Genomic DNA, 26606 nt, shown 5'->3' on the forward strand with positions numbered 1-26606 from the left:
TTAAATGAAGAAATAAATTATGAAGGATTAGTTGATAAAAAGTTAATTTAGGTTACAAATATATGGTAATTTTAAATTTGTAATTAAATATAATTCTTGTAAAATTATCAATTACAATATGTGCATGTTTTATTTATGGAACTCTTGCATAGCTTTCCCCTCACGTAAATAGGCAAGAAGATTTTCAGTAAATTAAATCAATAACAAATTACTTCAAAGCAAGCAATACTTAACACATATACTTGCACAAAATTACAAGCATCAAGCATGTTATATTATTACATATAACACCATCAGGACACTCAATTTCAATGGTGAAACATAATCTAGATCAATCCATTGGAAAAATGAGATGAGCTTTTGACATTATATCATCGTCTTCTACCAAATGCAGTTCATATAACATACTTCCCTTAAAAAAAAAATAAAGGAAAAAAATTCTGCAGCAAAAAAAAAAATGACAGTACATCATAAGAATATATAATCTAATAAAGAGAAAAGTCTTCCTTCAAAAATAAATTAAAAAGAATCCTTTACCTCTTTAGAAAACATTTGTTTGTAGGTCGAGGAGTTCAGGATCCACAAGTTTAGGTTCCTTTTCTGCTTCAGCCTGAGATAGAGGAGTTTCCAGAACAGGAGGTTTCTGTGAAATGACCAATTATTGTTAGTAAAGAAGCAATAAAAACATGAGCTTTGATTAGTGATACTGGAGCCGTCTCCAAGATTGGAAAGTTACGAGTTCAAATCTTCAGTCTAACCTAAATTAACCAAAAGTTAAAGTTGAAAAGCAGAATTAATGCACTTTGAGTTCATAGTACTGGAGCTGTCCCCAAGACTATGAATTTGCAAGTTGAAACCTAATTCTTGAATTATTTCTGATGTGTCAAGAAAAGAAAGGGAAGCCGCAAGAAGGGGATTATTGTTACCATGCAGCGAACTAATGCCCAATTGACACCCTTGAAGAATGGATGCCTTTTGATCTCATTAGCTCCTTCATGAGAACCCAATCTACTTTTGGGATCTTTGTGCAACAACCTGTACATTAATTGCTTTGCTTGGAGACTGACCTGCACCAAGTCAAAAATTATATGTTGTCAACTTCTAAATTTTCTTGCAATGACCTAAATGCGTCTTTTTTTTTTTTTTTTTGTCCAAACCTAATATTAATATTCATTAAATTTGACAAATTTCATATTCTTGTTTTATTTATGCTATTTACTGTAACGGAAAAAAATATATATTGGTTATCTTGTTTAAAACATTATGCAGTGAAATCGTAATATGCTCACCTGCCTACTTCCTGGGAATTTAAGATCTTTATGAAGAACATTGGCAAAAGTCTTTTGCCTTGTTTTTCCTCTAAATGGTGTATATCCATAAAGCATTTCATATAGAAGTATTCCTGTTCACGTTAGAAAAAAAAAAATGAGAAACAAAAATCAAGTCAATCCCAAAACCTGCAATGCAATTCTGATTGATGGATGCAGAAGCCAGAAAGGACGTGTGTGTACATATATATATATATATATAGTAAGTTTAATTACCAAGAGCCCACCAGTCCACTGCACTAGTATGGCCTGCACCAGTTATAATTTCCTGATAAACAAAATGGAAAAAGAAAATTTAGTATTATTTTATTCTTTCAACTTAAATATACGGATTCTTTTTGGTTGGTAAACAAACCGGAGCTATATACTCTTCGGTGCCAACAAAAGAATTGGAAGCTCTCATAGGTTCAGCCATAAAGACTGGAGTCTGCTGTTGCTTTTTCTGCTTCTTCTTTTTCTTTTCATATGTAGTTGGAATTAAAAGCTGCAATATTAACTTAACAAAATTTTTATAGTGTTTAAGCCATTAATCACTATTGACTTCAAATAGTGGAAGCTAGAAAAGGGAATGTAAGGCTGATGGAAATGCCTGTGGTTTGCAGGATGTCAAACATGATAGATCGAAATCGGTCAAGGATACATGTCCATTGCTCTGGAGTAAGACGTTCTCAGGCTTCAAATCTCTGTATATTATCCCTGATTCAAACATTAATGAAATCAAAACTTTAGTTCTGAATTATTAAACTTCAAAACATTTTTATCCCTTAAAAAAATCTCTGGAAAATTTTACCTTGACAGTGAAGGTACTCCAATGCAACAACTACCTCTGCAGCGTAGAACCTGCATTAAGATCGAAATAGAAGCAGTAAGTTTTGAAATAATTAAAAAAAATTAATGTGAGTGCTAAAAGATTTGTACCTCACAGCATCTTCTTTGAGTACTTTTGTTGGTTGTCTGTCCAAAAGCATGAACAGCTCTCCACCGGGGCAATAATCAGTTATCAGACAAATATGTGTTTTAGTCTGCAGAACATAAAGACATTAGAATTTGAAGCAATTAATTGTATATATCATAGGAGTCAATGATGGCCATTTTCTAACCTGAAATGAAGCATATAATGCTGGAAGGAAAGGATGGTCCAACATGTTAAGAATTTCCCTCTCTGCACAAGCCCTATGCACCTGCAGAAAAGTAAATTCCCAAACTTTACTTATCCAAGTACTAACTTTAAACTTTATAATCATATTTTGCTTATTGATCTTTTAATTTATCAACAAGTTCTTTATTCAAATACCTTATTTCTGTTGAGCATAACATTCTTGTCCATAGCTTTCATGGCGAAAAATTGACCAGTTCCACATAATTCTACTAAATGAACACTGCCAAGCCAATTGAAAAGTCTGTTAGAATTTTCTAAAGAAAAATTATAATTAAGAAATGGAGGATTATGTAAAATAACAAGAGTAATAACAATAAAATGAAGACAAACCTGCCAGTGTCACCAGATCCCAAGGGCTTTACAGGCCTAAAATGTTTTAGGCCTATTTGTTCTCCATCATCTAGAATCTGCAACATTGCGAAAATTCGTTTTTAAAATGCTAAATCTCAACAACTAAACAATAATTAATAATGCAGATGCAACAACAAAATATGAACCTTTTGAATTTCTTTCCAAGAAGGAGAATCCTTTCTATGAGGTTTTGGACAGACAACCTTCGAATGGTTTGCCCATAAATCTTCTGGTGTCTGCAGATAGAACAGAAGAAGCAGAACTTGGAGTTACCCCTGCATCACAAATACATTCCCAAATATATGATAAAGAGTATATATTCAAGCATTTACCATATTGGCATCCGGAAGTTCTCTTAGTGCTTCATCAACATTTTCTGCAGTTTTTTTCACCTGAAAATAGACATATATAAGATTAACAAAAACTAAAATAGGAAGTTAAAATCATAATTAACTGATAATCAAGTTTTAAAGGAAGATGAAAGTTAGACCAGTTTTTCACTCTCTATCGCAGTTTCTTCCGGAATACAATTTGCGCGCGGCTCAACATGCTCACTTCCATCTAGTTGAACTCCAATGAAATATTGCACGTCTCCCTGTTAAAAAAAAGCCATAATTTCATTAAAGCAACAGAATGAACTGATGAGCTATATAACCATTAGAAATTTGAATACCTTCTGATCACGCATAGGCTGCAAATGGAAAAGGTTCCAAAATTTTTTTCCTGGATTAAGTAAAAAGCATAATAATTAGTTTTAGTAATTACTTTTTTAACATGTTAACAAGAAATGCAATTACCTATTTTATATAAACACCATGAACTAGGCAGGCATATAATAGATGTATATTTATGAATTGTCAAACAAAATTTAGAATAATATTGAATAAGCATACCGCTCTTGGTGTAGTTAATCAGCTGCACTGTAACATCTGTTTGATTATCAATTGCCTCTCTTATTTTCCTCACAGTAGCTGGATCAGTTTCAGGCCCTTGCAAAAATCTGAAAAGTCCAAGCATCAAAAATTTTTTATGATCCTTTAAGAATGTTTTCTGCACAAAATGTGTTTTATTTAAACAATCAAAGAATATACCGGCAATTTCTTCCCAAGATTTCTTCGCGACTGTACTCTGTCAGCTCCAAGAAGCTATCAGAGGCAAATATCTGAAGAATTTACATAATTAGAAATACCTACTTGTAAATTTAATTCAAATGTTATAACTAATTATAAGATTAAGCAAATAGATTGTGCTGAAAATAGCGACCAAATGTTATTTTCAAGGTAAATTTGAATTGTTCTAATCGTAAAAGCTTCAAAATAAAAATATTCTTACAATGGGATTATCTGGCAGCCTTGGATCAGTAATAACAAAGTTTTTCTCTATACGTTCAAGTGTAGTAGCAAGATCAATACCCTTTCTCATTTCCTTCTTCCTTACTTTATCATCAACGCTATCTGGCCTAGCATCATCATCAGTCTCCAGATCACCATCATCGTTATCATCATCATCATCATCATCATCATTAAGAATAATACCATCATTAGAGCTCTCATCATTTGATTGAGTACTTTTCCTCATCAGCCTAAATATCAAAGAAAAATCATATATCAAAATTTTGAAACATTAAGTATGAACTATATAGTGTCATCGAAGAAAGAAAAAGCTGCATACCCCATAAAAGAAAGGCGTATGGATTTTCTTGGTTTCTTTTCAGGTAACTCAGTGATTCGCTCCATTGAACTATTTCTTCTTCTATTTGAAGGTACATTCTCTGAATTTCGTCTTCCTACAGCTCGTTTTCTTTCCTCTTCTTCACCACCTTCAGATTTTCTCGTTAAAGAACGGTTAGTAGATTCACTAAGTGCCCGAGGTCTCTTCACTGCTTGAACAAGTTCAGTTACTGCACTTGTTGCGATTTCCTTTTGACGTGCTGCAGAAACAAAGCTAAAACATCAACCATTTTTACCATTATATTTATAGGTAGGCTGATCTGGATTGATCTAGCCCGGCCCAGCCCAACCTTGGCCCAAAATTAGGGTCCACTTAACAAAATAGTTTGTTAAATACCTTGATGCCCAATTCAATTTCTATGTGCCAAATAAAAATGAAAAATTTTAAATAAGGTGGAAAGATTTATGAGAAAAAAATAATTATTTTATTTTATAATTTACTTAAATTTTGATGTATTAAAAATACATATTTAAAAAAAAAAAATGCTAACACACACGTACTCTTCAAGTAATGTGAAATCTCGAAGGAATAAGAACATAATACATTGAATTAAAATTCTGATAATTTTAACAAAACATGTTAACTCATATATTTTACGTGCACGCACCCTTTATCAGCGAGAGGTGGGATATGAAAATTTAATATATATGCTCTTATAAATTATATAAAAAAATCAAAAAAGAATATAATGCAATTTTTGAAGATTTCACATAAATACAAGAGATGAAACTCCAAGACAGAAAGGCCCATCCAATAATATTGATAAAGAATAATGCATGTGCATGGTACCATCATATCTGATCAAAGATTCAGGCAATCCGTTTGGACGCAACGTTTTGTCCTTGGACCCCTCTGTGAATTTGCTAACCTCCACCTGCATTCTGCCCAATCACCACAACAACAAAACAATTACATACTTCAAAATCATTCATTACAAGATTTTCTCAATTTCTTTTTTTTTTAACATCAAAAAAATTTTAAATTACTGTCATTATTCAAATTTTAATTTTTATGCTGTAAATCAGACATTTAACATTTACATTATATTTAAAATAAATGATCCATGAATGTAGAATTACAAATGAATTTTAAATAGAATTCATTTATAAATAAAATTTCATGTTTGATATGTCATAATTTAAAATAAGGACTTTAAGTAAATTCTACAAAATTATATTTGGATTAAATTTTTAAATGAAAGTTTATTATTTTTATTTCTCGATATACTATTAATATAATAATTTAATAAAAATAAATAATAAAAACCAATTATATTTATTACTATATGCAATATAATAATCTGATTATTTTTATTCAAATATAAATAATAAAATTTATATAAATAAATAGCTTGCATTTTAGATGTGTATAGAAATAATAATCTTGCAATTTATATAAAATTCATAAAAATGATAGTATTGCAATTTAGATATGTATCGAAAACCAATTTCTAAAAAATTAATTCCGAAAATTTTATAAATATTATTAATGAATTCAATGGTCCATTAACTCTAAGTATATATTTTTTTTTCATTTTTTTCAGAAATATTTTCAGATTAATATTCAAATGGAGATTAAGTATAAAAAATTTTTTTAATAATAAAAATAAATTTTAAACGGTTTTGATCAAGTTTTGATAAAATTAATAAAATATTTAAAAAATCAATTTGTAAAAGAAAGAGAGATGGTAATTTAATTTGTCATAAAAAATTGGATTACTTAATTTTGTGAAATTCATTTAGAAATTTCACCTAATTGTAGAATTAAGTTTAGCTATATTTAATTTCATAAAATTAAATTTGTAGAATCAAAATCTACATTTTTTTATTTTAAATATAAAAATATAAATTTTTAAATAAATTTCATAAAATTTTATATCATTCACTTGTTTCAAGAACGAAGCTTTCACATGGAGTGTTTCAGGACACTTGCACCATGCAACTACTTATGTGCCGAAAGATTGATTTTGATTTTCAATCATTAATGTTAAATAGTGACAAAAGTGAAATGAAGCTTGAAAATTATTAATTAGGAACATGTCATGCTCCAATTAATATTTCTCATAGGACAAAAGTTTTAACTGCACCATTATATTTCCATCTTCTCTTATCTTTTTCTTCAATTTTGTCCCATCAAAACTTTAGAATATTTAGAAATAAAAATATTTAATTAAGAAACTAACCCAATATATTTGAGGACTTTTCCAGATTCATCCTTAATAGGAGAAATTGTGAGAAGGTTCCAAAATGGTGTCCCATCTTTCTTATAATTCAACAATCTTCCACAGTAACTATTTCCTTGTTGCAATGCCTCTCTAATTTTGGCCACATCTTCTGGGTCTGTACCAGCTCCTTGTAAAAACCGACTGTAAAAAAATAAAGCACTTTTTACAGTTTTACCTTGCTGTGAAAGTTGTTTTGAAAAAAGAAAGTGTAAGAAAAGTTTAAAAGAAATTACCAATTCCTGCCTACAACCTCTTTAGAAGTATATCCTGTCATTTTAAAGAATCCAGCACTTGCATACATGATTGGGTAATCAGGTTTTGTAGCATCTGATACCACAAATGTTTGTTGGAAAGAGGATAATGCATCTTTTATGTCTTCAGACACTCTAGGAATTCCTTTATTTCCTCCTTCATCTTCCGATAACTCACCGGAGCTCCGAACTGAATTATTCGAGTTTCTTCTTGAAGTCCCCGTTTTATTACTAGTATTGGGTTCATCCCCGCCTGAATTCCTCACTCCAACCCCTTGCGGTTTACCCGTTTCTGTGTCTGTTTTTAGCACTAGACCCCACTCTGCTGCCCTTTTTGCTGCAATGCCAACTTCTCCTGATAGTTCTGTAGGAGTACCCGTTCTTAATCTTTCGTCAGGAACGTCTTGGGATTCTGATATTAGTGGTACTGAAGGCAGTGGACTAGTATCCTTAAGAGCCATCCATGATGTAATTTCTTCAGTCTGGCCCGAGTGAGAAGATACAGTAGATGGATCAAATCTTGGACTTTCATACGGTTGCTGCTCAACCCAACTTTGCCAACCGGAGTTCGAGCGAAAGGCAGGATTAGTGGGTCGGGTCGAAAAAGACGAAGGATTGAATACTTCTAGAGATCCGCGAGAATCTCTAGGTATGGGAGGTATCATGGATGACTGCTTGTTGGATGATTTAGCAGTGGATTCCATATCTCCTATAGAAGCATAGAGAAGATATTCATTAGTAGGGCTTAGGATGGGTTTTTAAGTGGGTATGTATTAAAGAGGGTGCTTGTCTAAAAATGGCTATATGTACAATTGTCTGGTCGTTGTGTGGTGAATACAATATAATCTAGCTATAGAGAACATAGATATGTAACACTTTCACTTTCAGTTTGCAAAGTGGGGCAGTGAGATGAACTGGAACAAGGACATAGAAGTGATATTTTGGGACACTACTTAAGTATGTGGTAAGGAAGAAATGTAGAAGTCAATGAAAGTTTTATGATGCATGACCATAGTATTCTACATGGGTAATTTGGTCCATATGAATAATAAATATAGAATTCTCTTTTATTTTTTGAGAGTCTAAATAAAATCGACTGTGGATTACACAATGTTCGAAAACTCTTATCAATATTTTTTTATAGATAAAACTTGTCTAGACTCGGTGTGTAGGTCGACCTGGATCAAACCAATCATAATAGATATTTTTTAAAATTATTCTCACTTTCAAGAAAAAATAATTATTTTTAATTGATTTTCATATAATTTATAGATCGGGTTTAAATAAGTCGTTCTCTTCAAAATTCAAGGCGAACCAGTAAAAGGATAAACTCTTCCTAAAAGAAAATACTAAAAAGAAAAATTTGTAATAAATGCCTATGCAATGTTGTAGGTTAGTTCACTAATTAAAGCTGTCCACACATAGCTTTTTATTGCACATGAGAGTGAGTGACAGTGATGAAGTAACAGAACAACATGAGAAAAACAGAAAGTTTTCAGTTTCTGCAAAATCTAAGAATTCAGAACCACACAACAAAAAAAGTTTACAAAGAAAAGCTAAAAGAAAATCTACACGATCTCATATGTTTGAGTTACAATAATTATGATCAAACTTCAAAAAACCTAGAAGAAACAGATATTCCCTAAAGTACATGCAAAGTTACCATTTATCCACAGACAAAACTCTAAGAAATTAAACAAAGAAATCAAGATGCTGAAACTTTAAATAGAACATTTAATTAAGATCTCACAGAAACATATTACTTATCTATAGACGGAAAAATAAATGAAGAATGACAAAAACCAAAAAGGAATTGCAAAATGTCATTATATCAGCACTTAAACAGGCGAAAACAAAACTATGTAATACCTTAAGAGTGAAGCAATAAGCTGATGTCTCTTCTGCTGATTGAGGTCTATCTTCTGAATAGAAATTGAAGGGTTGTATTAATATATAGCATGAAGGAAAGAAGAGACGAGAAGATATGGAACAGAAAGTACTTTTGATTACAAGAAAGACTAAATAAAATCAAGAAAATCAAAATAAAGAATTAAAGAATCATGACATTATAGAAAAAGTTTGGCGATCTCCCATTCTTTTACACCTAATTCACATGGCTTCTTCTCGTATTTCTATGCCATGATGAAAGTTGTAAAGACTGGAAATGGGTTGGCAAATAAAAGATGAAAGAAAGAAAAACAACAAAACAACAGAGAAAGCAGAATTATTAGAGAAGAAGGCAAATATATTGGGGAGGAGGTTTGTATGGATACATGTACATACGTGTAGAGAGATTTGAATGTTTATATATAATCTTTATCTGCACGTTGTGAGTTGCGGACTCTGCCCACCGGAGTTTTGGCAGAGACTGTTTCTTGTGTCTTTGTGTCTCACTTTGGTAAAAATTTTGGGGAGACAAAGACTATATACAACAAATAGAAGGAAAAAAGATCAATATCTTTTAGCTTTTTTTTTTTTTTCCCCATTTTCTTCCTTTAGTGGACAGGTGGTATCTCTGTCTGCTTTTCTCAATTAATTTGAGAAATATTTAAACAATTAGATTGTACTCAAATTCTCCATTTTAAAGGCATACACTTTTACATTAACAGAAGATTAAATAAATTGAAAGAATATCATGAATTATACGGCCGGAAATAATGCTTCTTTTAAAATAAACAAATGATCGCTAATTTGTTATAATGAAGAGAAGTCGAATTATAAAACTCTCCACATTTTTTAGAACATAAGAAAAAGTTATATGTAACTTAAATTTTGATAATGCGGTGGAATTATATTGTGGATTAAAAATTATATGTGGATATGATATTATTTATGAAGAATATGAAATAATATATTTACCCTGAATTTTAAGGAAAAAAAACTCCTTCAAACATTTTTTTCTTTTTCTTTTTTATGTAACATTTGATTATGTACCTAGAAAAAGCTGCAATTTAATACTCCCTCCATCACATTTGCTTGTTATTTCTTTTTTGAATGTCCTAAAATTTTTGTAAAGTTTCTAAATTTGTATATGTAAATAATTATTTTTTTCTATAATAACATTTATTATCCTTCATCAAATAAAAAACTTTTATTAATATCTTAATGAGTTAATGGCAAAAAAGGGCAAAATAACTATTGTTGATTAAATTCTTAATATATGTATTTTATCAAATTATACAAATAAAGTGAGACGGAACGAGTATAAATTACAATTACAGGTTAATTGATGTTTGGGATAGAGACAGTTAGGCAAAGGCTTTGTCCTCACCTTAAACTTCTTTTCATTAGTAAGGCATGCAGTAATTTTGGCATTAATTTCTTTTCTTTTTTTTTTTTCCTAGTGAAATTGAATAATTAACAGGATAGATAGATAGACATTAGCAACTTAGAGAAGCATATAAGGAGTGGACACGTGGACAATGAGGTTGCTTTTTGGATTTTGAGTTGCCCAATTATATACTCCCTCCTCTCTTCGTACTATATATATCTCTGAATTTCTTTTTTTGTTTATCTCAAAATATAGTTTTTTTTTTTTTTTGTAAATGATCGTATATTGTTTAATTTTTTAATATACTTTTACTTAATGTACATCCGTCATTTTAAATGGATATTTAAAAAAAAACTAAACAAAACATATAATTTAATTATATTAATTAGTTTTTTTAATCTATGTGGAAGTCAAACAAGTTTATATATATGTGATAGAGAGAGTATTACTTTGTTATTATTAATTTATTACTCCTTCTATTCTATTTTATTTGTTTGCTATTCCTTTTTTGAATGTCTTCAAATATTTGTAAGTTTTCTAAATTTATATATATAAATAATTATTTTTTTCATGATAACTTTTATGATCATTCATTAAATGAAAACTTTATTAATATCTTAATGAATTAAAGGTAAAAAAAATAAAATAACTTTTATTGACTAAATTCTTAATATACGTATTTTATCAAACCATGCAAATAAAATGAAACGAAGATGGTTTTATATATCATGAATTGATGTTAGCTGCAAAGGAAAATTGAACTTTATTTATTTGAGGGGAAGGAAAAGTTTACCTTAGGATCCAGGTATCTTTTTGCTTCTAAAAAAGGAAAGATTTGAAAGGGTAAAGAACTAAACTCTATTTTATCCGGGCTTAATATATTATTTCACATTTACTTTTAGATTTTGTTATAATTTCATTCTGATTTAACTTTTATATCAATTTCACTATGAATTTTAACTTTATGTTGCTATTTCACTCCAATTTGACCTTTATACTAATTTCACCCTGAATTTTGACATTTTGTTGCAATAGCATCCTAAATTATAATTATAACTTCAATTTTAAATAAAAACTAAATTCACTCTTGATTTTAAGCTTGTGTTAACTTAATATATTTGTGTGAATGGGGGAGTTTGGGTTAATAGTAATGACAATCTCTAGTATTGTTTTTAATATTTTTTTTTAGTTGATAATAAGTAATATTTAAAAATTAATTATTTGATGCATAAACTCTTTTTTTTTAAAATAGAATCTACTTATTATTATGGTTTGATTTTAATATAATTTTGAAATAATTATAAAATTTAAAAACAAAGCTACTATAAATTTATTTGACTCATAAACCATTAGAAATTGTAATATTTTTTTGCCAAACCAGAATACAAGATATATTCTAATTTAAAAAAAAAGCTTTCATATATCAAATAATTATTTTTTATATATTACTTATTATCAATTAAATAAACTATTTAAATCCTTGCTATTAACTCAAATTCCTTTGCACACACAAATATATTAAGTTAACTCAAGCCTAAGGTCAAGAGTAAATCTATTTTTTATTTACAATTTAAGTCCTAATTATAATTTAGGATTTTATTGCAAGAAAAAGTTAAAGTTCATGATAATTTGAGATAAAGGTCAAATTGAAGTGAAATTGAAACAAAATATAAAGTTTCAGGGCAAAACAATATGTTAAGCTATTTTATCCACAACAGATAAAAGAAGAAAAAGAAGATCCACCTAAGAGTAAACCATTAAAAATACCATCAAATTTGCATTTTATTATAATTGCACTCCATTTTTAAGTTAACCCTACATCTTAATTTCTAATTTTTGCAATAGTTCCACCTCTAATTCAAATCAATCCTTTTAAAATGAATAAAATAACAGAATGTGGGACGCATCGGATGATTTTGGATTAAAATTGAAGTGCGGACTTGATTTAAGATTTGAATTATTACAAAAGTTAAAAATTAAAACGTCGGAAGAATTATCTTAAGAATGGAGAGTAATTATAACAAAACGTAAACTTGATGGTATTTTTAATTGTTTACTCAGTGAAGTTATTATGCAAGTATATGTTGATTTTTAGGGGAAAAATCAAATAAAAAAATAAAAAGAAGTAAGATTTAAATATGAGAATAAATTTGTACTTAAATAAAATAAAAACTCCACATATTTTACTTATAGTTGGTATAAGAATAAATTTGTCGAGGTAAATCATCGTTGTCACTAGCAATTCATATTATATTACGAGTGAAATAGTAAAGATGAATGAATATGTAAATGAATATAAAATTGAGTAATATGAGCTTAATTAGGTTTGAGTCAATCAATGTAAAAAAATTTTAATACTAATCAATTAATTAGTTAGCTTTCTATTCTTAAATCTTAAAAATGCAATATGAGATTCTTAATAATTAGTGGTTGATAAATTAATTCATTTGAAAAAAATTTATTTTTATATTCTATTAGAAAATTAACTTTCATTAATCAATTTTCTTAAACGCCAAAAAAAATTATTATTCTGTTTCCTGGGTGTGAGTCCACCCTTGTATCCAAAAATAATAATAATTATTATATGAATAAATGCCTTCTTTAAAAATCAAAGAATAACATTTTACAGCGATCCATTTAGCTATCAACTTTTTAAATTATTTTATTGTCTCTCCTTAATTATGTAGAGACAAAAAATTTTATTCAAAGATTAATTTAATGCTTAACATATAATAGACATTCCTTTAATTCTTTTGATATTATTAATTACTTTCAAAATTACAAAATAATTTAATTAAATTGGTGTTTTATTTTAAAAATAATTGTCACAATCTACCTCATCTTTTTTTTTTTTTAGAAAACACAATTTGTATCTTATTAATAATAAAAATTCATTCATCAATATGGTAATAATTATATACTATAAAATAAATCAATAATAGCCTCCATTAATTTTGAAATACAAATTTAGATCACATTTTAATTTTGTAATTTGATTTCTGAATTTTTATATCATAACACAATAATGGTAATATTAAATATATAAACGTCACTTATTATATAAAAAATCTGAGTATAAATTAAATGGAAAATCCAATTAAGAAATTAGCTATTCAAAAGATTTAACAAAACACAATTTAAAAAGAAAAGGGTAAATATTTTAGAGACAAACCATTTGGTAATTGCGTAAACCACATATTAAGAGAGAATATAAATAAATAAAATTGATGATTAAGAAATGTGGGGACGCCGTTTACATGTAGTGGGTCCCAAAAACACGTGAACTACTTTAAGGGCAGTGATCTTATCTGTTCACGGCTGTGATATGTCACATCTGGCAGTCTCTGTATGCCAAACAAAACAGGATAGAAATAGGAAACCCACCAAAGTGGTCCCACTCACTCTTGGTTGACATGACCCATCAGAAATGGGAATCATGTACTAAAGTATGGAATTAATGAACTGAAGAACCCAATAAGTGTACTTGGAACTTCTTAAAGGTTAATTATTGTGATTAAATTAGATAATACCACATTTCTAGAATTACAGGTTTTAATTATATAAAACGCGAAATCAAAAATTGAAACGTTTTTAAGAATAAAAATAAATATTACTGTTGAAAAAAATTAAATCAATTTAATAAAATTTCTTTTCTTCAAGAATTTAATAAAAATTCTTAAAAATTACTTTAAAAAATTATAATAAAAAAAAATAAATTGAGATTTTTTTAAGAACATGTTTTCACGGTTTCAAACTAGAACCGTCGATTTTAAACTAGAATTGCCTATTTCGATTTTAAAAAATGAAGAATCGAAACGGAACTTTAAATTCATGCTTTCGGTTATGGCTTTAAACCATAACCATTGACTACGGATTAATTTCAATTTTGCCGATCCTATTTTGGTCGGGTATTGGTTAAAATTTTACCAAGGTCATCCCCAGATTAAATTGCTAGTAAAGAAATATTATAATAAAATATTTAATAAATACTAAATTTATTTTTTAAAATTAAAGCTTTAAATACTGAACTAGTACTTTTTTAGATTATTTTCTAATAATATTTAAAATATTATTTTTTTCAAAAAAAACAATTTTAGTTTTAATGTTAAATAAATAGTACTAGTAGAAATAATTTCCTACAATACAAAAACTAAGGATTAAGGTTTGAATATGAACGATTTTCTTCTTTTAAAAAAGTTTTAAATCATAATATATTTGAATCTTTATCAAAGGTTAATTATTCAAATGTATTTTTTTTTTTATTAATTAGGGATTTATATTTGGAATCTTATAGTTCAGAAAATTACTTTTGTAGTCTTGAGTTCAAATCCATTAAAGTGATTGCTTTACGGACAGGTTAGAGCAATACGAAACACTGTTATTGATTTATCTTATGCTGAAAATCTAATTACCGATTGTAGGGTGCTCCTTTCAGGCATGGCCTCTACAGAAATGAGTTTTATTAAAAAATCAGGGAATCAGGTTGATTGATTCTGTGGAAAAGGAGATATCCCTCCATTGTTAGTTGATAATGTTATTTAGTCTGATTTGAACAATATATAATTATTTGAATTTTCAAAAAAAAAAAAAAAAGTTTAATTCCATTATAGAAGTTGGTTTTGTTTTAAATGATTGTGGAAATTTGTTAACATCTAGGCCTAATGTGGATATTAAGAGACAAGTTAATTTAGCCAGACTCCTATTCTCATGTTCAGCTTATTCTATTTTCCTTCAAAAAAAAAAAAAAAAGGGTTAAACTTGATTTATGTATTTTTTTTTAAGTGGCTTAACTATAATTTCCTAAATTATCTATATATATAATTCTGAAGCATAAATTTTTTTGTAAATACTGACTTGGCATCCTCTAGTTTTAAAATTCCTTTTTTTTATACAAAATTTCTAGACTTTTAATTCATTTTTAACAAAAAAAAAACTATAATTATTTATCAATTACAAATAATATAATTGTAATACCCCGAATTTTTATTTTCGAAACTTTTGAATTTAATTTAAATCAAAAATCGAAAATTTTCACATGTGGGCTACAAATAGAAACACAGTCTCAAATCAAGCCCAATTCTGTGATATTGGGCCCAAGCCCAAAATGTATTATCGAAACTTTTGATTTAAGAACATTTTAAAATATTCGAGAAATAATATGGAACTTTGGCTACTAATTTATTATAAGAATATAGATACATATAAATTAATCATCCTAAAAATCAAATATGATTACTATTATTATGGACCTGAACTAAACAATCAAAATAAATCGAACCGGATCCGAAAATTAATTTAATATGTCGAAAACCACACGAATAATCTAAAAACCGAGTGAAAAACTCGAAAACCAAAGAAAATGAGACCAAATTACTAAGTCAGACCAAACCAGTTCGAATCAAACCGGAATGGTCTAGAAGGCACAGATTTTTTTTTCTTTTTCTTTTTCTTTCTTTCTTTTTCTTTTCTTTTCTCCTCCTTTTTCTTCTCCAGCGCGCGACAGCTCTCCCCCTCTCCTTCCCGTTAGCACCGACCACAGACTCCCCTCCCCTTTCTGTTCCGTTCACCAGCCAACCCCACTGCCTCCTACCGCCGCCGCTGCACCCCCACGTCCCTGTCTCTTTGTCTCTCTCTCTCTCTCTCTCTCTCTCTCTCTCTCTCTCTCTCTCTGACTTCGTCTTCACAGCACAGAAACTATTGGAACGAGTGATAGTCGAATCGCAAAAGGGTGCGATTGCTGTCCTTCCCTCCGAGCAACTCCGGCAACTATTACCGACAAGGTAGGCCGATTATCGCTCTCTAATTCTTCTGTAAATAGTTTCTTTAGTTAATTTGTGTAATAATGGGAGATATCTTAATCATTGCTAAGTTACGTTGAAATAGGATTTTTGTCAATTGGTTTAGAAATAGTTATTGCTTGATGAAATTGATAGCGTGGTTGAACTCCTCTCTGAATTTGGATTAATCCAACTATAATTTTGCATTGTTTAGAGGATGGTATCAATTTCGGCCATCGCTGATGGCGGCTGTACTGCTTGCCGGTGGTGGTTCTGGTGACCGAAATTCCTAGAAGACAGAATGTTTTATTTTTGTGTAGATTTTATGTCTATAATTAGTTTTTTTATTTGATGTCGATTGGTACCAAAGCTGTGAACTGACCCTGACTTGATAAATAGGTTACTAAGTTAAAAATGTAAGTTATAAAGGTGTTGTATAATCTCAGAATTATTTCATTATCTAGAAAAGTTATAACACTACATAAATTGTTGGTTATCTAATAAGGCATCTAGTTAGTCGGCAAATATACTTTACCCTTATAAGTATAGAATTTCAAATAATGTTTAGTTACTTAAATGATGTGCTCTTATATATACGTAGGGTGATATGATTGTGTAATGATTGATGTTAATGAAGTCGACTTGAAGTTTGGTGTAATGGCAGCAGCCATATTGTTCATTTTAATGCGTTTAATGATGATGAGATTAGAAACGGTATATTAAAATGAATTCCTTGTTTATTAATGAATTTGCTAGACTGTGGGCTATGAGTTTGATTAGAAATTCAGTATTGATATTGATATATGAATTGTAACTAATAATTATATATGTTAATTGCCGGAATTTTAAGAAGTATAACTAGAAGAAAATTATAATTTACGGTATAAGTAATTATGATATTATGGAAATTTAAAATGAATTAGAGATAGGATTAACAAGTGCCTATGCATGTATGACGGGTGACTAATAAATGATGGTTATGGTGGACGGGATTGTTTGATGTGAATTGCCCGATGGATGGGCTGTGTGTTGACATGCGGAAAAATATAAAATTTGGGTAGTACTGATTATAGAGGAAATGCTGTCGAATTTTTCAATTGGAAGTACGATTAAAATGATTATTGTTATTAATATTATATTATCAATCGTATTATTATTATTATTAATATTATTCGTATTATTATAAAATATTACTTAACAAATACCTAAACGTTTTATTTAAAAGTGATACATTAGAATAGATAAATAAATAAGGAAACCCAATATATATCTACAAATATATGTATAATTTAATTAATAAGTGAATTAAAGAACTGATAACCAAAACTAATGAACGAATATTTAATATAATCTTTCGAATTAAAATTCTTATTTAGAATTTTATTGTTTATTTTAAAGGTCTATAAAATTCCGAAATGCGAGGAAAAACGGCTGGAAGCATGTTGCTAGAAAACAGTCCCCTTAGAGGACGATAAAGAACTGTGAGTAGTGTTAGATAACTAGTATCATCCGCTTGCATTCATGCATTCACGGCTAAATGTTGGCATGCATTATTTTGTTGAATTGCCATATTATGATGTACTATCTGTTGATATTGAAAGTTGTTTGATTACTTGTGCTATGAATATACTTTGCCTTGTTTGTGTGGAATTGGGATGAAGTGGACCACCATGGGTTTGTGAGGACGGTCTGTTATATGGATCCTGAATATGATATGATATTTGACCGTCGGCCGGGAAAATGGGAGATCGGCGCCCCCGTGTGCACCTGATGATGTGGATTGTATGGAAAACCACAGGATGGCTTCTTGTTGTTGCGCACCTGATAATCTAGATTTGATTGTAGCCCGCAGGGTGGCCTCCTGTTGTGAGCACTTGATGATCTAGATTGGATGGAGACCACCGGGTTGCCTCCTGTTGGTATGGAAAAGAAAAGAGAGAATGGAAAAGCAATGAGAGGACTGGTCAGTGAGGATTAGACCAGTTGGCCGTATGGGGGATCGGCTCCCTGGTGCACATGTATGAGAGGGCGAGCCATGTGTGAGGACGGCTCGTTGGGGTTTTAGGTGGTGCCACTGACTAATTTCCACGTGATGTGATTATATGAATGTGATAATAATTGTGGTTGCTGTTGTATTGCCATTTGTGTGACACTGCATGATCATAAATTTAATCGATGAACAAATAAAAATATTTTAGCATCTGTATGATTGTGTGGGGTGAGAGGGTTATCTAACCCTACTCATTGAGTTTGGCGCTCACCCCTGCCTACCTATTTTTTTTTTTCCAGGTAATAGAAGAAAGAAAAATCCTATGGAGTTGAGACATAAGTATAGAAGACTGTAAACGAAAAACAAATGATGATATAAATGTACAGGTAGAGTTCCGCAATTGTATTCTAGTGGGTTGTAAATGAACTGTATTAGTGATACATAATTGAAATAAATTATTGGGCCTGTATCCACAGTTATGATTGTGGAAATGAGGGTTGCATAATATAGGCTTACTACGGGCTTTGGGGGCCTTAAGCCCACCCAGGTCCTAGTGCCGGTCCGGTCCATGGAAATGGGTCGTGACAAAGTTGGTATCAGAGCATTAAGTTGGGCCTTAGGAATCAATTGCGGAACATAGGAAATTGAATATAAAACTCCTACGTTGGGATCGGCCGTAACCAACAAAGGAGAGACATTAAATAGAAAACGGTCTTGGTGCAGGTGGACGCACTCTGCACTAAGGCGGTTACAAAATCATAAATAAAATAATTAATAATAATAATAAAATACATAAATAAATGGGGAAAGATAATCATATTAACAGTTAGTCAAAGCTTTGAAACGCAGGAGAAATTAGAAGGAAGTGCAGTGGCCTGATCAACCAGTGTACTCTTTCTAATGGAAACTGTGTCCTTAGCTTAAAAATTTAATTTTTTTCTATGAAATACATAACATTTATATATAATTTAATTATGTAAGAAGATAAGTGATATATGGTTAATAGGTTGAAGCTAAACGATAAAAGTATGTTAGTGTATTTAATGTGTTGGATGTGGACTACATGCATAAAAATACACGAATGTGAGTATATGTATGCCTGCAGAAACTATATGTTGAGAATGCGTTGTTAGTGTTAATTAATAAGAGAACTAGATGATTCGGATTTAAGGACATTAGGATGTAATTAATTAGAGTATTGATTTGATAAAGTTTACGTGATGTTGGTTGGTGCAATTTATTATGACTATTGAGGTAATCTTCTGAATGTGATATATATATTAATTGGTGTGATTACATAAATGATATTTATAGGGTTTAAAAAAATAAATGATTTGGTGTGATTTGCAATAATAATTAATGATGAGTATTTTTCGTAAGAAATAATGTTGGTGGAATTATTATATTAAGGGATTTTTAGTTATGAGAAGTAATTGCTGCTTGGTGGAGTGAAGTGTATTGTGTTATTCATGAGCTAGTTCTTTTCAAGTGTATAAATACAGGGAATAATATAAATTATGGTGGTTATAAGAAAAGTAAATTGTGATTCTTAGTAAGATTGATAAAAAAAAAATAGGAATAGTGATGTATCAGAGAATTTATAAAATATTTCTATGTTTTGAGATTTTATGACTATGGGAAAAATTGTGGTTCATGTTTCTTTCGTTATTCTTATATGAAAATAACTTCTAAATGAAAACAATCAAGAGTTTAAGAGTAATCATTTCTAAGATAGAAAAGATTTGCAAATAGTTAATAAAAGTATTTGCAAGTAGTAGAAGATTTATGAATTTTTATGAGATGTAAGGACATGCAGGGGTATAAAAGAGTGTGTGGTAGAAAATGATAAGTTGGGTAATTAAATTGAATAGTCAACAGAGTTATAAAGGTAGTGTATGCAATTAAGGGATAATTATTATGACCCAGGAATTAATACAGTGAGAGTTTAATATGTGGTAAGTGTATTAGATAGGGTAGAATTAAACTCCTAATACATGTAGGATGTTTAATAAGCCAGGCTAAGTTTAAGGACCTCGTATAATAAAATAAAAGTAAAAGATAATAAAGGAAATTAATGGTTTTGGAAGTGAAACGCTATTAGGCAGTAATTATATTAAAAATATATATATATATGTATATATAATAATAAAAATTATAAGTAAATATAATAATAAATATATAAATAAATAAAATAATGATAAATATATATCAATATATATAGAATAAACGAAAATAATAATAAGTATATATGACATAAAATAAGAATTATAATGATAACAGTAATAATGGTAATAACAGTAATAATAATACTAATAATTTATGAGGTATAATAATAATGTATGCGTTATGTCGATTGAACTTAACATTATGAGACACTTGGTGTTGTAGACTACTAATATATATGAATTTACTGAATTAGGAAGTATAACATCGGTGATACTTGGAAACAAATGCACTAAAAACGGAAGCTAGTGGTACTATACCTTATAGACTGTGGACAAATCAGAACTAAAGGAAATTGCTATTAAATCTAAACCTTTGGATATTTTTCGGATAGTGTACTTGATCAAAAGAGAATTATTTAAATTTGAAGGAATCCTTTGGAGTGAATATGTACATTAATGATATAAGATTTGATTGTGACTTGAATTGATTAATCGGAATTAATGGATTCCTTGTATCTGGTATGACTAATTGGTAGTGTGGTTATGTATAATTGATGAAAGGAAAATTTCATGAAGAAATTTCCAAGGAAAAATTGAACCTATGTGGTTATGGTGATGATTGTTTTGCTTTGAATTATACGAATGTGATTGAATTCAATTGTTGGGTTACATGTGTTTAACTGAGAATGATGTTATGCAAATTTGATTTTGGGATTGAATATGATTGTAATTTGAGTGGCTACTGGATTAAGATGTGATCTTTGGTTGGAATGAGTTTTAATGATGTCGTAACGTGTAACCACATGAATTTGATAAAGAGAAATGTGATGTTGTTGAGAATTTTGAAGTGGCCAAATAGGCCTAGTTGAAATATTATGACTCTTATTTTGGTCCCCTATGAGAATTTTGATATTAAATTAAATTAGGAAATGAAAATAAGTTGGAAGGGTGGAATAACTTGATGGGGCATCTGGATGATAAGATAGAATTAAGGTTAATGCTTAAGCATTTTACTAAGGATCTCTGAATGGATGAATTGTAGGTAAGGTAAATAATTATGGTGTAATAAATATTAGGTTGAAATACGGGTAGTTAACTAGATCAGGACTAATAGTGTGATGTAGTACAGAGGGAATAAATAAACGAAATAATTAAGAGAGTATTCTGATATCTTTAAAATGGATTAAATAGTGGCAAAAAAAAATTAATGAAAAAAAAAAAATTAATGAATAAATTATGACAAATAAAATGATTTTAGTTTGGTAATCAATATGATGTGAATGTAAACTAAGTTAGTGTAGTGGCACCAGCACCATCTTAGGAACTGTGAAATTCTTGATGCTAATAGTATTTAAGTAGTGTTTAAGCATGCAAGGTATAATCCGTTACAAGTATAGATGGAATGTAATTATGGAATAGATTAGTAGAGTATGGGCATGGTTGGATATCGAGAACTTAGCAAGTTAATGGCAGTTTGAGCAAATATTGCCTCCTCAAGTTATGTAATTTGTAGTCGGTTGGTATTACGGACTGAATTGGTATATACAACTAGAAATCTTGGTTGCTGGATTCTAAACACCTGGTATAAACAGATACAAACCGGTAAAGTTATAAAAGTTTAAGTTGAGAAAATGTGTAAACATTAAACACCCTTAGTATAAAGTAAGAAGAATATTATGGGATATAAGATTTGCGTTTAGGAAATTAGAATTAATTGCCTCAAATGGCATACCTCTTTCATTGTAAGATTACTGTTTTCGTCAGTATGGGTTCATTAAATAATTGGGGATAAAAGTTCAAGGAAGAACGTAAAGAAGGTCTTGGAGAACTTGGGATAGAAGATATGGATTAAGTGGAAAGTCTAATAGATTAAATTAGTCAAAGAGAAATTGTTATAGAATGGGTGATTTGAAGTGAAATTTTTCTTTTTAAGATCATTAGAGAAGGTTTCCATGGAAACAAAAGCGTGATGATTGGAGGTAGAAAGACAAGTAGAATATCGTACCTCTCTTCGCTTCGTTTATAGCATTACTCTTTTATATGTGAAGTATTTCTTATTGTAAAGTTGTGATCATCTATGTCTCTATTACTATTACCCTCTATTAGGTTTCAATTCGAGGACGAATTGTCTTAAGGGGGGGAGATTGTAATACCCCGAATTTTTATTTTCGAAACTTTTGAATTTAATTTAAATCAAAAATCGAAAATTTTCACATGTGGGCTACAAATAGAAACACAGTCTCAAATCAAGCCCAATTCTGTGATATTGGGCCCAAGCCCAAAATGTATTATCGAAACTTTTGATTTAAGAACATTTTAAAATATTCGAGAAATAATATGGAACTTTGGCTACTAATTTATTATAAGAATATAGATACATATAAATTAATCATCCTAAAAATCAAATATGATTACTATTATTATGGACCTGAACTAAACAATCAAAATAAATCGAACCGGATCCGAAAATTAATTTAATATGTCGAAAACCACACGAATAATCTAAAAACCGAGTGAAAAACTCGAAAACCAAAGAAAATGAGACCAAATTACTAAGTCAGACCAAACCAGTTCGAATCAAACCGGAATGGTCTAGAAGGCACAGATTTTTTTTTTCTTTTTCTTTTTCTTTCTTTCTTTTTCTTTTCTTTTCTCCTCCTTTTTCTTCTCCAGCGCGCGACAGCTCTCCCCCTCTCCTTCCCGTTAGCACCGACCACAGACTCCCCTCCCCTTTCTGTTCCGTTCACCAGCCAACGCCACTGCCTCCTACCGCCGCCGCTGCACCCCCACGTCCCTGTCTCTCTGTCTCTCTCTCTCTCTCTCTCTCTCTCTCTCTCTCTCTCTCTCTGACTTCGTCTTCACAGCACAGAAACTATTGGAACGAGTGATAGTCGAATCGCAAAAGGGTGCGATTGCTGTCCTTCCCTCCGAGCAACTCCGGCAACTATTACCGACAAGGTAGGCCGATTATCGCTCTCTAATTCTTCTGTAAATAGTTTCTTTAGTTAATTTGTGTAATAATGGGAGATATCTTAATCATTGCTAAGTTACGTTGAAATAGGATTTTTGTCAATTGGTTTAGAAATAGTTATTGCTTGATGAAATTGATAGCGTGGTTGAACTCCTCTCTGAATTTGGATTAATCCAACTATAATTTTGCATTGTTTAGAGGATGGTATCAATTTCGGCCATCGCTGATGGCGGCTGTACTGCTTGCCGGTGGTGGTTCTGGTGACCGAAATTCCTAGAAGACAGAATGTTTTATTTTTGTGTAGATTTTATGTCTATAATTAGTTTTTTTATTTGATGTCGATTGGTACCAAAGCTGTGAACTGACCCTGACTTGATAAATAGGTTACTAAGTTAAAAATGTAAGTTATAAAGGTGTTGTATAATCTCAGAATTATTTCATTATCTAGAAAAGTTATAACACTACATAAATTGTTGGTTATCTAATAAGGCATCTAGTTAGTCGGCAAATATACTTTACCCTTATAAGTATAGAATTTCAAATAATGTTTAGTTACTTAAATGATGTGCTCTTATATATACGTAGGGTGATATGATTGTGTAATGATTGATGTTAATGAAGTCGACTTGAAGTTTGGTGTAATGGCAGCAGCCATATTGTTCATTTTAATGCGTTTAATGATGATGAGATTAGAAACGGTATATTAAAATGAATTCCTTGTTTATTAATGAATTTGCTAGACTGTGGGCTATGAGTTTGATTAGAAATTCAGTATTGATATTGATATATGAATTGTAACTAATAATTATATATGTTAATTGCCGGAATTTTAAGAAGTATAACTAGAAGAAAATTATAATTTACGGTATAAGTAATTATGATATTATGGAAATTTAAAATGAATTAGAGATAGGATTAACAAGTGCCTATGCATGTATGACGGGTGACTAATAAATGATGGTTATGGTGGACGGGATTGTTTGATGTGAATTGCCCGATGGATGGGCTGTGTGTTGACATGCGGAAAAATATAAAATTTGGGTAGTACTGATTATAGAGGAAATGCTGTCGAATTTTTCAATTGGAAGTACGATTAAAATGATTATTGTTATTAATATTATATTATCAATCGTATTATTATTATTATTAATATTATTCGTATTATTATAAAATATTACTTAACAAATACCTAAACGTTTTATTTAAAAGTGATACATTAGAATAGATAAATAAATAAGGAAACCCAATATATATCTACAAATATATGTATAATTTAATTAATAAGTGAATTAAAGAACTGATAACCAAAACTAATGAACGAATATTTAATATAATCTTTCGAATTAAAATTCTTATTTAGAATTTTATTGTTTATTTTAAAGGTCTATAAAATTCCGAAATGCGAGGAAAAACGGCTGGAAGCATGTTGCTAGAAAACAGTCCCCTTAGAGGACGATAAAGAACTGTGAGTAGTGTTAGATAACTAGTATCATCCGCTTGCATTCATGCATTCACGGCTAAATGTTGGCATGCATTATTTTGTTGAATTGCCATATTATGATGTACTATCTGTTGATATTGAAAGTTGTTTGATTACTTGTGCTATGAATATACTTTGCCTTGTTTGTGTGGAATTGGGATGAAGTGGACCACCATGGGTTTGTGAGGACGGTCTGTTATATGGATCCTGAATATGATATGATATTTGACCGTCGGCCGGGAAAATGGGAGATCGGCGCCCCCGTGTGCACCTGATGATGTGGATTGTATGGAAAACCACAGGATGGCTTCTTGTTGTTGCGCACCTGATAATCTAGATTTGATTGTAGCCCGCAGGGTGGCCTCCTGTTGTGAGCACTTGATGATCTAGATTGGATGGAGACCACCGGGTTGCCTCCTGTTGGTATGGAAAAGAAAAGAGAGAATGGAAAAGCAATGAGAGGACTGGTCAGTGAGGATTAGACCAGTTGGCCGTATGGGGGATCGGCTCCCTGGTGCACATGTATGAGAGGGCGAGCCATGTGTGAGGACGGCTCGTTGGGGTTTTAGGTGGTGCCACTGACTAATTTCCACGTGATGTGATTATATGAATGTGATAATAATTGTGGTTGCTGTTGTATTGCCATTTGTGTGACACTGCATGATCATAAATTTAATCGATGAACAAATAAAAATATTTTAGCATCTGTATGATTGTGTGGGGTGAGAGGGTTATCTAACCCTACTCATTGAGTTTGGCGCTCACCCCTGCCTACCTATTTTTTTTTTTCCAGGTAATAGAAGAAAGAAAAATCCTATGGAGTTGAGACATAAGTATAGAAGACTGTAAACGAAAAACAAATGATGATATAAATGTACAGGTAGAGTTCCGCAATTGTATTCTAGTGGGTTGTAAATGAACTGTATTAGTGATACATAATTGAAATAAATTATTGGGCCTGTATCCACAGTTATGATTGTGGAAATGAGGGTTGCATAATATAGGCTTACTACGGGCTTTGGGGGCCTTAAGCCCACCCAGGTCCTAGTGCCGGTCCGGTCCATGGAAATGGGTCGTGACAATAATTTACATTATTATCACTAATAATTTATTTGAAAAAAAAATCAAATTCTAAATGTCTTTAACAATCTCTTTAACTAATTCAATCCATATCTTCTAAAAAATCTCATCTAAAAATCTAAAAATATTTTATATTTTTTAGAAATTTGTAAGCTATATCTAACTATTTATATAACTCTACTGTTCTCTACCTTTCAAACCTCAAACCAATCAATTTGATTCAACAACTGTTTTTTATTTTTACTTTCTTTGTTTATCTTTTTATGTTCGATATATTTATATTTATTTATAATCATATTAAATTTTTCTAATTTTGTTTTTCAGATTATGAACTATAGAACAATTTTTTCGTTGTCAAAGGTAACATTAGCTCTTTCATATATTTTTCCTTTTTTCTAATTTTATTTGGACTATAAAGATTTAACTGTTTAATATATAATTCTTTTCCTTCTCTTCCATTTTTTTTTATAATTCTCTCTTCCTATTTTTATTGGTTCATTTATTGTTTTATTTGATTTTTCATCGATATCATTGTTAAATGAAGAATGTCGAAAAAAACACGAAGCTTAAATCTGATCAAGTATAAGTTTTTATTACTCTTTTATATATTTTTTTCGATACTTTTATTGTTCGTTTTTTAATTTTATTTGGACTACAAAAATATTCATCCTCTTAAATCAATTTTTCATTCTTTTTATTTTATTTTTTGTTTCTTCTTCTCCTCATCTATCACAATTACTCTAACGCTCTCTGTTTATTGATTGGTTTTTACAAAATTTTTGTTAGGATTCAATTATTGAGATACAAAATGGTGATTACTCTTCATGT

The 26606-nt window shown here is 30.1% G+C and overlaps 1 protein-coding gene and 2 long non-coding RNA genes across 7 annotated transcripts; 2 read left to right on the forward strand and 1 right to left on the reverse strand.

Moving 5' to 3' along the window:
• Window positions 1-208: 208 nt before the first annotated feature.
• On the reverse strand, window positions 209-9474 carry PHOT1 (phototropin 1). 4 transcript variants are annotated; one of them, XM_012209536.4, is made up of 25 exons: window positions 9328-9474; window positions 8914-8966; window positions 7027-7753; window positions 6752-6934; window positions 5359-5450; window positions 4510-4768; window positions 4171-4420; window positions 3930-4000; window positions 3732-3838; window positions 3512-3561; window positions 3329-3433; window positions 3171-3230; window positions 2985-3074; window positions 2818-2894; window positions 2623-2707; window positions 2429-2509; window positions 2247-2350; window positions 2119-2168; window positions 1918-2024; window positions 1684-1812; window positions 1545-1596; window positions 1290-1402; window positions 927-1067; window positions 538-643; window positions 209-440 (listed from the first exon to the last, which is right to left on the reverse strand). In XM_012209536.4, the coding sequence occupies exons 3-24, from the start codon at window positions 7746-7748 to the stop codon at window positions 542-544; spliced, it is 3030 nt and encodes a 1009-aa protein (XP_012064926.1). In that variant the 5' UTR covers window positions 7749-7753; window positions 8914-8966; window positions 9328-9474; the 3' UTR covers window positions 209-440; window positions 538-541. The 4 variants fall into 4 exon arrangements, with proteins under 4 accessions (XP_012064926.1, XP_012064927.1, XP_089571545.1 ...); XM_012209537.4 differs by lacking the exon at window positions 9328-9474 and adding an exon at window positions 9110-9309; XM_089715419.1 differs by lacking the exon at window positions 9328-9474 and having other exon boundaries at window positions 8914-9309.
• Window positions 9475-15577: 6103 nt separating this feature from the next.
• On the forward strand, window positions 15578-18561 carry LOC149498832 (uncharacterized). 2 transcript variants are annotated; one of them, XR_016318971.1, is made up of 3 exons: window positions 15775-16095; window positions 17491-17573; window positions 18382-18561. It is a non-coding gene; the product is annotated as an uncharacterized LOC149498832 (long non-coding RNA). The 2 variants fall into 2 exon arrangements; XR_016318966.1 differs by lacking the exons at window positions 17491-17573; window positions 18382-18561 and adding an exon at window positions 16307-16588 and having other exon boundaries at window positions 15578-16095.
• A 4326-nt stretch (window positions 18562-22887) lies between these two features.
• On the forward strand, window positions 22888-25671 carry LOC149498833 (uncharacterized). Its single transcript, XR_016322057.1, has 3 exons — window positions 22888-23205; window positions 24601-24683; window positions 25492-25671. It is a non-coding gene; the product is annotated as an uncharacterized LOC149498833 (long non-coding RNA).
• Window positions 25672-26606: the final 935 nt, after the last annotated feature.

The sequence above is a fragment of the Jatropha curcas genome, chromosome 1, assembly GCF_041381405.1.
Source record: "Jatropha curcas cultivar XTBG-Jc1 chromosome 1, XTBG_Jcur_1.0, whole genome shotgun sequence".
NCBI classification, from domain to species: Eukaryota; Viridiplantae; Streptophyta; class Magnoliopsida; order Malpighiales; family Euphorbiaceae; genus Jatropha; species Jatropha curcas.

Excerpts from the sequence above, each read along its gene's own strand:
- PHOT1 (XM_012209536.4), bottom strand. The coding sequence starts at position 7,748 with ATGGAATCCACTGCTAAATCATCCAACAAGCAGTCATCCATGATACCT. Across the intron at positions 6,935-7,026 it reads GAGGTTGTAGGCAGGAATTG|TCGGTTTTTACAAGGAGCTG; the intron begins GTAATTTCTTTT and ends ATTTTTTTACAG. Across the intron at positions 2,169-2,246 it reads CTCAAAGAAGATGCTGTGAG|GTTCTACGCTGCAGAGGTAG; the intron begins GTACAAATCTTT and ends ATCTTAATGCAG.